Here is a 13251-nt window from a genome sequence, read left to right on the forward strand (position 1 = left end):
AAATTCACTTTTACACTCTTAATTTGACGTCACTTCTAAGAAACAACACCGACTTAGAGGCAATTGCTATAAGAATGACATTCGCTTTCACCATCTTAAGCCAACATCACTTCCACAAAGCAACACTGACTTGGGGGCAACTATTATGGGAATTATCCCAATGTTGGACATAATAGGTCGGGTTTTGTAAAGTTGTGCTGATGTAAAGAGAATGACACATGCATAACACACAATGTAGACTATTTAACACAAATAACAAATAACATGTGACATAACTAGCTTTCTGACCAAATGGCTTTTTAGCGGCCCTATAAATATTGTAACCAAACACAAATAAAGACAACTATGATTCATTGTGAAGAATCCATTCTCTCTCTCTAAATTCTTTATGATTTATCTTTTCTCCCTCGTTCAATCACGCTTTACACATTCTGACGATTAACACCGTAACACCTTCCAATTTATTCTTGATCTTTGCATTGTATACGCATAATTCTCAAAATTAAAGAGTTAAAGGATGATGAAATAAATTTTTTAAGAAATGAGAAAATATAAGATAGAGATAGCAAAGTTAGATAAATTCTAGGTCTGAAGAGTTTCACCATCATTCCAAATTTATAAACAAAAAATGGGGACATGCTAGGTGCACCCAGCAACATTGCTGGTGCACCCAGCAATTAGGTGAATGGGCAAAATTGCCCTTGTATTAAAAAAATAATTCCTTCTTTCGGAAGAAGGTTCTTCCGGTAGAACAATTTATTCTATCAGAAGAACCTTCTTCTGGAGAAGTTACCGGAAGAAGTTCTTCCGGTAACTTCTCCGAAAGAAGGTTCTTCCGGATGAACAATTTGTTTTACCGGAAGAACCTTCTTCCGGAGAAGCTACCGGAAGAATGTTCTTTCGGTAGAACAAATTGTTCATCCGGAAGAACCTTCTTCCGGAAGAATAAATTGTTCTACCGGAAGAAGGTTCTTCCGGAAAGCTTCCGGAAAAAGGTTCTTCCGGTAGAACACAAATTGTTCTTCCGGAAAGTTTCCGGAAGAACCTTCTTTCGGAAGAAGAAATTATTTTTTTTAACGCAAGGACAATTTTACCCATTCACCTAATTGCTGGGTGCACCAACAATGTTGCTAGGTGCACCTAGCATGTCCCCAAAAAATGCCTTTACCGATCCGATATGACGATTCGTTCTAGATCGCCTTAGTTTTTGTTTCTTCAACTCTATTGGAAGAAATTATCAGAAGTATGAACCAGATGCTACTGCTAACCAAGATTGGAGGCAAGTGGGCAACTCAAACTCAAGGAAGAACGTTATTTTCCCCATGTGGTCGTAGGTTGCTAGTATAGCAGCTGCCAGAAGAGTTTTATCAGGGCCCACGGTGGGAGCAAATATTTCGGTATAGGTTTCTTCTATGGTTTGAGGTCGCCTACCAAGAACATGCAATTGTATAATCTGTCCTCGCTCCTAAGTCAACATGGATTATATAGTAGTTCTTAAAATATAACTTTATCATATATTATTTTCTTAATTCCTGGAGATAAGATATGATGAGATAGAATATGACGAGATATGATAGGATCTGGCCAATTCCTATAAGATATGAATAAGTGAGAGCATAAATCCCTCAAAGGCAGTTCCAAGATACCTGCTTTGTATTTAGGTCAGGTCAGTCAACTGCTGGGTCATTGGGTGAGTTGGCCTGATCACGTTTGAAGGATACAAATGAATACAGGATTTTCGAGTAAATTATACTCACCCTCTAATTTTTTAGTTGCATACAATATCCTTTTTTTTTTCTATTCCTACACTAAGCCCCTTTAAATGTTTGAAAAATATTACATTGGCACTCATTGTATATTACACCAAGCCCCTTTAATTATTTGAAAAACATTATATCGTGTAGTCTTGTAAGAAAAGTTATTGTAAATATTAAAAATGCGGAAAAATTATGTGCAATCTCAAAAAAGCTATGAAAAGCTACATTACCAGCTCAAAATGTGATCCAAACACAGGGTATGAGTGTCAGGGTAATTTACTGAATTTGTCTCTTTTCACCGAGGCACCAACCATGATGGGTGCCAAAATATCCTTAAAATGCTTTGCAAATAACCTTTGCACAATTTAGCCACAAAATTCATCCCCAGGGACTGCAATTATTAACGTGCAATCCAGTATTCAAGGCGTGAATTTCAAACACGACAGTTAATCAGCTAATTTACTCATTAAATTTTGGCCATTTGGCCCCTAACATCGGTTAAATAATGTTACATCTTACAATAGTCGCACTAGTTTAGCATTATTTTCACATATACCTGTTCAATACAAATTGACCAGACGTATTTTGAACCTTGCTTCTTATGATATGCTCTTTGGAAACCTGAATTTCCAAGCCTCTTGAATTTATTGGAAAAAAAAGGATAAATTATTAGATGAAGTCAGGTTGACCTGTTGATGTTAAGCAACGATGCCACATTCGACTGTTGGGGTCCACCAGCCTAGGATGAGATATCACTTCGGGGATGGGAAAGTAGGCATAGTGGGTGTTACATAAACCTACTGTAATGCCACTATATCCTGCAAACGCACCATGAACCTGCAATGCAAAAGCTGTGGATCAGTATCAGATAGAAAATAACAGAAATACACATCTTCTGAGATACACATACAGGTAACTATTAGACGTTGGAGGAATTGTATTTATATTCTAAGGTTAAGTTTTTAGTCCCAAAACTTTTTCAAAATTCGATTTTTAGTTCCTAAACTTTTGTTTGACCGGTCAAGGTCCCTCAATATTTTTCCATGAAGGTTTAGTCCCAGAACTTTTGAAAAATTCAGTTTGTAGTCCTTGAAATCTCATTAAATAAATAAAAATCAAGGGTTCAAACTTTGGTTCGAAAACTAAAAACTGAAATTTCTAAAAGTTTAGGGACCTTGACCAATCAAACAAAAGTTTAAAGACTAAAAACCTCAATGGGAAAAAGTTGAGGAACCTTGACCAGTCAAACAAAAGTTTAGGGACTAAATCTAATTTCGAAAAAGATTAGGAACTAAAAACTTAGTTAACCCTTTATTCTATGGTCATATGTTATCCAATAATCACAAACTACAGAAAACACCATATAGACGCTTCACTAGCATGATATCTGGAAAGAGTTAGCAGTTAAAATGTTGATGATATACAAATTTGACAAACTAATAAACTGTCATTCTACATATGCACTAACATGGGAAGAGGGAAGCCACTATAAGTTGGCTTTTTGGCTAGCAGCAAGGGATTTAGATTGCAGAAGACACATTCAAAACTAACTGCTGTAATTGAACCAACAATAAAAAGGGGCAGAGAGAGAGTGACTAACAGCATTTTGTCCAAGTACAGTGCACAGAATTCCATCTGATGCATTTGCTCGAATTGCACGGATCATATACGTTGGATCAATATATTTCACATCAGCATGAACACCAATCTCCTTGAAATATTTTTTTGTCTGCAATATGACAGTTGTCAGCATAAAATATGTGGTAAAATAAAAACTCTAAATAAAGGAAGCTATCTACATTACAAAAGAACTCAATATATTTGTTCACCATGATAGAATACAATCATAGTACCGTATGCAGCATAAACCATACTAACACACAGTAGACATTACACCTAAAATTGCAGTTGAAATCACTTATTGTTAACAGAAACATAGTAGGGAAGCAGCTAAATATCAGAAATTTACAAGAGCACACATTATTAAAAATTAAAATATTGAAAGGTTCAAAGTATTTTGTCTCGAACATTTCAAAATGAACTCATGAATAAACTTTCTATTTTGGCCAAAGCATAGTCTACAGGATGTATAAGAAAAGAAAAAAAGCATTATCATAAGCTGTTTTATGTCATGTCGGAACTTCTAAAGCTTGGACAACAAGACGTGTTTTAAGGAAACTTATCCAAAAATTATTATGCTTGATCAAAGAGTTGATTTTTCAGAAAATAGTAACACTCTTAAACAGCCATCATAGTCACAGACAACTGTAAAGATATTAAGTTGTCAACATTGCTATTTTCATAAACAGAATAACAGATTTACATATTTGTGGCTTAAAATGTGGAAAGTTCTGTTTTCAAGACGCCCAAAACCTCCCTCCTTTTACAAATAGGCAAATAGCATGATTGGATGACCCTCAATTTCAAAGATTTCATTTCTAACTGGATGGAGATTGGCTTCAAATTGAATATGAATATTTACAAAATAATGCTATAGTTTTGATGCAGTCAAAGACCAAAATCACAAACATAGTCATAGATTGATAATTTAAAATACACATTGGTTAATTATGTGAAGAAACTAAAAGTTAAATATTCTACATAGATTGAGCAAGTGTCACATTAATTTGGTAGTAATTTTAGCCAGTTTAGATGTTTGATCTTTGTTTCAAAATTTATCAGGTATAACAAATTAAAAAATATATACTCTTTCTATCATCAGGTATCAACCCATTTACATTATTGTGTGCCCCATAAACATAACACAAACCTCTTGTTGAATATATACGCCAATGTCTCCAAATACAACATTTCCTGATGCATCTGTAGCATTAGTCTTTTGGAGTAAATTCTGCAAAAGAATCAGTTAGCAAGTTCAAGTTTCTATGTCTGAAAGTAAAATTCAGTAATGTTTTTGGGTGATCATGCTAATTTGGTAATATGATATTGATTATATCAACTAAATCACCTGTCCAGCTCCCTCTGCTGCACAGACTACAGCTGATCCCTTTGTTTCTAAAAGGTACTTGAGATGACTCAATACTCCTTGAGGTCCATGTAAATTGAAAGGTACCTTCAAACCATGTCAAAACTGGTATAAGTTTATCAGTATGAAAGAAAACAAGACCATCCAACTAAATTGTATCTTATATACCTCAGGGATCAGGCATATGTCAACCTGTCCACTAGATAGGGATGCTTGCATTGCTATGAATCCACTGCTACGGCCCATCAATTTCACAACGCCAATTCCATGATATGCACTATGTGCCTAGCAAAAGATAAGGAAAGAAATGTAAATATTTTAATATGTACTGTCAGTACTGACAAGAAACTATCAATGAACTGAGTCAACATGACTCAATAAGTAATATACCTCAATGTAGGCAGAATTTATTGCTCTTTGTGCTTCTTCAACAGCAGTATCAAAGCCAAAAGTTTTGTCCATCAATAAAATATCATTGTCTATAGTTTTGGGCACGCCAATTACAGATACCTTCAGCCGTCTTTTGCGGCACTACAAGAAAAAAGAAATATCAGTTCACAAATGAGCCACAAATTAGCATGACAAGCCTAAAAATTAAAACACCATCAAAAAATTGCTGAACACCTACAATATCACACAATTCACATTTCAAATAATAATTTAATGTGCAGCTTAATGTCAACACTGAAATATACAAAAACCAAAAAAGGCACATTAAGTGAAGTCAATTCGAAAATTGACTTTCCAGAATTTTCAATGAAAAGTTTCCACATTACTGACTCAACCTGGACCACAAATAACCAGTTAAGTGATAAAAGGTTTATGGATTAACAACCTCGTGGTGAATTGCATTGGCACCAGCATGTGTGCCATTTCCACCCAATACAAAAAGCATGTTGATCCCTCTTTTCTGTAATCAATAATATTCATATTGGAGAATATCAGTCTCAAAAATTAGCACCTGTATCATAAAAAACCTTAAACTTGTCTGTGAAATCATCAATCAGTTTGTTAATAGATTAGGTCAATCAACCACCTCCAGACTGTTCGCAATATCACTGACTCCAGGTCCTCCTCGTGAAACTCCCAACAGGCTTCCACCAGAAAGATGAATATTCTGCACTACTTTTCTAGACAGCTGCAAATGAAAGCCCAATATATTTAAGAGTCATTAGGAAGAAGAACTTATGTGCTACAGATTGTACCTTTAGATGAATCATCTGTTACACCAAAATCAGCAAGGAGGGGAAAATGAGATTACCGGCACTTCTGTCAATTCTTCGTCAGAAAATCCCCGGTAACCAAAAGGAATCCCCACGATGTTTTTTACACCATATATTTCAAGGGTGATTACAATCTGCAGGGCATTCATTATTGAAGCCATTAAACAGAGAAACAATATAGTGACCAAAAATAACTAGAACTAAGTTTACAAAAGGGAGTTGAAATAAGAACATCTTACACAATATGATATAAAAGCACTTGGAATTTTATACATAAATGCAATGGAGAGGGAAAGCTTATAACATATTTAAGACACACTAAGATGAAAGCAAAGAATATATTTGAGGTCAAATTAGTCAATTGCTTAGGCATGAGTATTTTATTGCCCAGAAAATTTAGAGAAGATTAATTAGTAATATATAGTCAGGAATATAAATTAAAATGTTACAACTATCTTCACTACCTTAACTTCAAGAGCACCAGCTAGGCCTTACTATATTCAAAAGAAAAGGTTAAAACTGTGAAAGGCAATCTAATCACAAACTAACCTGTCTGATGACATCATTAAGACCAGGGCAGAGCCCTCCACAAGTAACAATTGCTGCCTTTACTTCTTCTGGCTTAAAGTATATCTTTTCACGAGGCCCAGCTCGATGAACCCTAAAAGGATTTCAGAACTACTTAGCATATATGTTAATATTAGGAAACAGCATTCTATACAACACAAAGATGTACTAAAAATATTGAAACCATAAACTAGAAGTAAAACAACTATTTGGTAATCCAGAATAAAAAAAAATTAATTGTTATTAGAGAAGCGTTAAAGTGATTGCAATTTTCTCATCCTAATGTCCAACAAATTTTTTACATTTTTTAACCTTTATTTGATTTAACAAATTGTGTATCAAATTTTCAGGTGCCTATCAGTCAAATTCATATCATTTGTGCTATTTTTCATTGCAAAATTAAACACTAAAACAAGATAAATGCATTTGTGAAGCAGTCAGATCTAAGTATTTCCTGTTATCATATGAAAAAAGAACCACATAGCTTTATAAATTAATAATAAAGATTACGCAACCTTGCCAATATTAACTTCATTTGAGATATCTTTACATTAGTAAGCTATGCTTTGGTGTGGAATCAACAGGTTATAGGTGAAGTTGGAGTAAAACAGAGTATTCAGAATGCAATTTCCGTAAGATGCCAGTCAGCAATGTTTTGGAGGCAAAAAGTGGAGATCACATCAAGCCAAAAGTTGCAGATATAAATTACAAAGTGAAGGGAAGATTGATGGGGATGCCATACATGGAATTCAAGTTGAGAGAATGGAATGGAGAACAACTAACTCAAAGGAAAACCCCATTGAATATCTATATGGACAGTTGCGCTCTATGGTAGTGAATGTCGGGCAATGAAATGCGATGCCAACAAAAGCAACAAGTGTAGCAGAAATAATAATGCAGAGGTAGGTTAATGACTCTAGGTACAAGAAAAATAGGTTTAAGAATGTATCTTTGACAAATTTAGAGAAACAACTATTTAGGAGGTTATGAAAACTAGCCTAAGTCAGTTTGGCTTGTAAGAAGAGGACCAATGGTGGCTCAAATGAGAAAAGGTGGATCAAATTAAAGATAATCCAATAAGACCAAAGGAAACAGTAGAAGACATCATTATAAAAGGACCTTGATATAAGATGTTAAGAAAATTTTGGTTTTTCATAGAGCCTAGTAGAACATATTCATTCATATAGGTATATAGCTAACATCTCCTAGTGAGATAAGGGATAGTTGTATCTGGACAATACTAAATAATACTAAAATATGAACAATTGGTCAAACCAAAAAAGAAAAATTAAACAATTAAGGAGTGTATACAACTCTAGTCAAACATACAAGAAACTATCACAGGTTAAGAGTAAATTGAATGGTAATCAGCAGGCATATTGATATGGATTTAACCATCAAAATCATGATCATGATATCCTGCTAGAAAGGGGCATTGAATTCTAAAAGCTCTAAATTTTCTCTTAATTTTAGAGAAACTTTCAAAGAAACATTTTAGTATGATTAAGTTTTCAGTGCCACCTATCGAACACTTCCAACTCCTGTCCAGCATTTAATTCACAAACCTATCAAACACTCATGTAACTGACTGGAATCTGTTTAATCAATGAATATACTCAAGTTTAAAATTTGTGAATTAAATGCGTTACCATTGTTCCACCCATGTACAATCAGGATCAATGCACTCTGCACCAGCAGATGTAGGTGACGAATAGTATATTGTCTGAAAGAGCAAAGCAAACAGAAAATTAACATCCAGCATCAACTCCTATTTTTTAAACTTGATTGAATGAAAGCATCAATCAATATCCAACGGAGCATTTTACTGTAATTCAATTGCATACACTCTCAACAGACAACAACATATCAATGCAAGGACAATAAAAAATGCATAAACTGTAAAAGTGGTCCAAGTGTGCGAAGGGAAACAACTTTTCAAAACAACTAACCAGGAAGCACAACTTAAGGTCTCAATTCATGCTAATCTAAATAGTAGTCATAATATCATCACATGCACGTACATAAAGAGCTAATAAGATCACAAATACATGAAAGCAACACAAAAAGCCCGACTATCATGAACAAAGAAAATAAACAGAAAAAGAAAAGGCCAACAAGACTGTAGCTCAATTGATACAGGCCCAAATTATCAAGAGTTGTTGATTAATCTAACACTTCTTGACGAATTTAATTTCCAGGGATGAACAAAAACCATCATACCTTAAGAAGCACTCTGTCATTGTTATTAATATATCCATGCCACTCCTCATCCAAAGAATAATGACCAGGAAAGTCTCTATCAATCGGAGTTCTGTCCCAAGACAAAACACGTTAACAAACAACACAGCCCTAACAGTATGTTCAGATGAGAGGAAAGAAAATAGAGAAAAAAATACTAACAATGATGCATATTCTTTTCCTTGATTGAAGACAAAATTAAAAGAAAAAGAAGAGAAAGTAAGGGCTTGTTTGATTCTTTTCTCACTTCTTGGTTTTAAAAATTGTTTTCTATAACAATACTGCACTACTCAGAAATCATTTTCTTGTCTAAAATATGTTAAGCTTTAAAACCTATTTTCAAGAAAACAGAAACAGCCGCAGATATTTTCTCATTTTCTTTTGTTTTCACATTGTTCAAGGTTTCCGTCAAATTCCATGTTTTCCTCTGTGCCTTCCACCACCCTCCGCCAGGTAACCTTGTTTAGTTGCATTTTTAGTTGTATTGTGAAAATTAAACAGCTTTAAAAATTGTTTTCTAAAATAATTTTTCACTATTCAGCAATCAATTTCAAATCCAAAATCTATTAAAATTTGAAAATTATTTTCAAAACAAGTATTTTAAAAACCAGAAAACAGAAACAATCTAGAGTGTCTAATCATCTAGAAGTCTAGCTTAGTATTTTAAAAACAGAAACAGTCCGTGAGTTGTTGTAAACATTCTGGTACTTAAATTTGATTCTTAGACATAAAAAAAACTTATGTTTTCATTTTATTCAACGTTTCCCTCAATTCCATACTCCGGTCTGTGCCTTACACCACCCTCCGCTACTAACCTTGTGTAGTTGCATTTTTAGTTGCATCATTTTAACAAAAACTAAAAAACCCCTCTTACCAGTTTTGTTTCCGCGGTACCAAACAAAGGGTGAAGGAAACTAGACCTACCAACGAACCTCATTTTGAGACAAAACGTGGAAGGAATCGGAGGAGCATCTGGAAAGATATCAGTGAGATGGGGAAGTCTGAAACGTGCTTCCCTATCTTCCTGGAACTTGATTTTCCAATCAGGGTCGCTGAAATCGACGGCGGCGGTGGAAGTGCTTCTACTTTTGTTGCTACGCTCGGCAAAGACACCAACTTTATTGGCGACTCTGGTGGGTGGCAGTGAGAGAAGACGTGAATTGAAGTGGGAGCGTGAAGAGGGTAGTAGATGAGGGAGAGTAGGGTTGGTGTTGGTCATCACGTGCGTGGTGGAACCCATCAAAGTCTTTGTTGCGAGTGTAAGATTGTGAATGAAGAATCTGAGACTTTAGAGAGTGATGGATGTTGAAAATGCAGGAGGAGGAGGAGGAGGAAGCAATGGTAAATTGGTAATTAAGGATCGGTCGGAGGGAACGAGGAAAGAGAGGTGGAGACAAGGGAGGTTGGTTGGATTGGATTTTACCTAAGAAACACCGAGGAGAAAGGGACAGACAGTGAGTGCACTTTTTGTTGTTGTCAAACAGTTTCTGGAGCTTGACAAGTGTCGGAAAACTACAAAGCCGTCTACTTCTTCTTTCTAACATGAAAAAAGAGAAAGTTTGACATTAATCTTTTTCTATGCCATTGGTAGAATTACCATTTTGGTTCCTAGTATAATTTTGTCCCAACAAAAATTTTGATTGATTATTGAATAGCCATAATTATGTTCTGTTCTGTTTTGATTGATTATTTCTAACATGAAAAGACAGAATTTTGATTGATTCTTTCTAACATGAAAAAACAGATTTTTTTATTGATTCTTTATTTTTTATATGTATGAATCAAAGATTAATATTATTGAGTTTATAATACTCACACATTATCATTAATTAATTGTCAATAATTTTTTCATCAATGACTAAATTAGATTTTTTTTGTTTTTTAAAAGATTAAATTATTACCAATTTACACATTGAGAAATCAAATGAGTCATTTATCTTAAATTAATTTAGATACATGTTTTTTTTTTTATCATAATAAGTGTCACATAAAAAACCTAAAATATATTTTTCCTTCTCCTAAAATTAGAAATATTTGAATTCCGTTCCTATATATTTTTAGCATGTTTTTCGTCCTCATAAAATTAAAATATGTCAAATTTTTGTTAGAAGCTATATTCAAGTAAATCTAGACCTACAGGAGGATTTTTAGAAGTTAAGAATTGTCACAAATTGCAAAATAAATTGCCACAAATTATAGAAAAAAATAAATAAATGTTATTTTATGAGGACGAAAAATATACTAAAATTTTCAAGGACAAAATCTAAACATTTTCGGTTTTATAAGAATGAAAAACATATTTTAGCCAAAAAAAAAAGTCTAAAAATAAGTGACATTTTAGTTTTTCGATATAATATTAATCACATTTTTTTCTATTTACCACCTTAATAAGTGATCTATGAAGGATTATGACTTTGAATTGTTAGATCAACATGATCCTCCCCTTATAATTCTACATCTTTCATACAATATTATTCTACCTGAAACCCTTTTCCGAATCACCAACCACCATTTGTTGCCATCAATTGTGTTTTTCTGCGATGGTGTTTCCTTGTCGCCTTGACCTCTAACAACATATTCTTCGACACCACCTCGATCTCACCAACAATAACTTCATAAAATAGATGCACTCGGAATTGGTAAACATACTACTTTCTCTCTCTCAATAGTGAATTTCATGTGTGTCTATCATGTCAACTTCTCTCTCATATATATAGATGAGTGATTTATCTCAAATACTAATCATATCTCATAAAATCTTATTGGATTACATATAACATATTTTTATCTCATCAAATCATATTTAATTATATAAGATGATAACTAATTAAATCATATCTAATTAGTTATCTTTTCATATTGTGTCTAATTTAATTAAATATATTGTTAATTAATTAAATCATATTTTATTAATTAAATATGGATAATTTAATTAATTAACTATGGACTAAAGTAAATTACATTTAATTTATTCATCTGCTCCAATTGATTACTCTATTTATGTGACCCTATAAGCTCCCACCTGACAAGCAATAATATTATCTTTATAATATTATAGACAATGATTGTTATCTAGCAATGCATTGTTATCACCCAACCTATGAGATAATCAATTATTCAGTTACAAACATACCACAACCATTTTCATTGTGTAACCTTTATCTATTCATCCAAATGTCTTGATGTAATATGAGGAATAAGAGTGTGATCCTCATTAAGTCTGATAATTTATTTCTTGATACCCAAGTAGACATCTAAATACAAATGAGCTCAATATCTCATATCAATCCATTATCACGTGGTCACGCATATTGCACATCTCTCTCTATCAAAAGTCCTTTAGATGTAACTCTTGTTATATAGGAGGAGGGACAAATCCTATCTACATCACTCATATCTCTCAACATGATCTACTACCTTACAGTCATCTATCTTTCATTCGTGTTTTTTTTTACTGTTGATTATGTAGTGTATTGACAAAACTAACCTTTTTGTGTGGTCGATTTTTCTGTTTTATCAGAGAATGTTTTGAATTGATTGGTTACTTCTTTTTATCTGGTTAGTTTCTTCAATAGGTCTCCCAATTTTTGAGGATTTCCTTTCATGCAAGTTTCAGACACCATGTTTTATTGTCCTCTCGTTGGCCAACCAATTATAACACTCCACTTGTTACTTTAAGCCACATCATGTAGCCTTTTGCTTAAGTTGATTGTTTGAGTATTAGTTTTGTAAAAGCGATTTATACATATCAATTTTACCTATTTGACCTTGTGTATTTTGAAGTGCAAAGTTTCACATTTGTCTTCAGGATAAGTGGATTTGGAATTAGGGTTGTTGAGTAAAGACAGGGAAATTGGTTTATTAAACAAGTTGATTCCCATGGGACTATGTTCGTGAAGGAGATTTATGTTACTTTATACACTACAAAAGATTTGAGGAGAATTAATTGTGTCAACAAATTGAAGGAAGTGAAGGTTTGCAAAGTGAAATTGAAAAGATATTGTTGTATGATATCACGTCGATTGTTGTGTGTAGGTTTTTATCTAGTTTCTGTATAGTTAAGGTGATAGTTTCTATCCATTTCCTAAAGTGTTGTGGGGGGGGGGGGGGGGGGGGGGGGGGGTGCTTGGTTTGTGTGTGTTTGGTTGTATGTGTTTGCAAGAATAATAATATTTGTTTTATTGCTTACTAATATTTTTGTAAGAAAGATGTGTGTTGATTCTTAATTTGCTTACTAAAGTATGTAGTTTGATGTGTCAAATGGAGAGAGTTTTCATTTGTGTTATTGTAGCAGGTTGAGACTTCAGATGTATGAGACATGGTAGGCAAAATACTAGATGAGTAGAACCAGGAGTTACATAGTGAAGAACAATAAGGTGAGTGAAAATGTACGCTTTTTGACATAGTTAGATAAGGTGCATCTACTCACCATTTCATCTAATCCTTTTTGGTGTTAAAAATAATTTTTTTGTAAACACCA

At 33.6% G+C, this 13251-nt stretch overlaps 1 protein-coding gene across 1 annotated transcript; it reads right to left on the reverse strand.

Annotated features, from left to right (window-relative positions):
• Positions 1-2017: 2017 nt before the first annotated feature.
• LOC100780164 (ATP-dependent 6-phosphofructokinase 5, chloroplastic) lies at positions 2018-10272 on the reverse strand. Its single transcript, XM_003530568.5, has 13 exons — positions 9704-10272; positions 8754-8844; positions 8183-8256; positions 6516-6627; positions 6005-6100; positions 5780-5881; positions 5579-5653; positions 5134-5274; positions 4912-5028; positions 4726-4830; positions 4528-4608; positions 3358-3486; positions 2018-2594 (listed from the first exon to the last, which is right to left on the reverse strand). The coding sequence occupies exons 1-13, from the start codon at positions 10009-10011 to the stop codon at positions 2427-2429; spliced, it is 1599 nt and encodes a 532-aa protein (XP_003530616.1). The 5' UTR covers positions 10012-10272; the 3' UTR covers positions 2018-2426.
• Between the last annotated feature and the right edge of the window lie 2979 nt (positions 10273-13251).

Source organism: Glycine max, chromosome 8 (assembly GCF_000004515.6).
Source record: "Glycine max cultivar Williams 82 chromosome 8, Glycine_max_v4.0, whole genome shotgun sequence".
NCBI lineage: Eukaryota > Viridiplantae > Streptophyta > Magnoliopsida > Fabales > Fabaceae > Glycine > Glycine max.

What these genes read in the sequence shown, in the direction of transcription:
- LOC100780164 (XM_003530568.5), bottom strand. Translation starts at nt 10,011, where the DNA reads ATGGGTTCCACCACGCACGTGATGACCAACACCAACCCTACTCTCCCT. An exon ending in ATGACAGAGTGCTTCTTAAG is followed by an intron (nt 8,257 to 8,753) that starts GTATGATGGTTT and finishes TTGCTCTTTCAG; the next exon opens with ACAATATACTATTCGTCACC. An exon ending in ACATATGCCTGATCCCTGAG is followed by an intron (nt 4,831 to 4,911) that starts GTATATAAGATA and finishes CATGGTTTGAAG; the next exon opens with GTACCTTTCAATTTACATGG.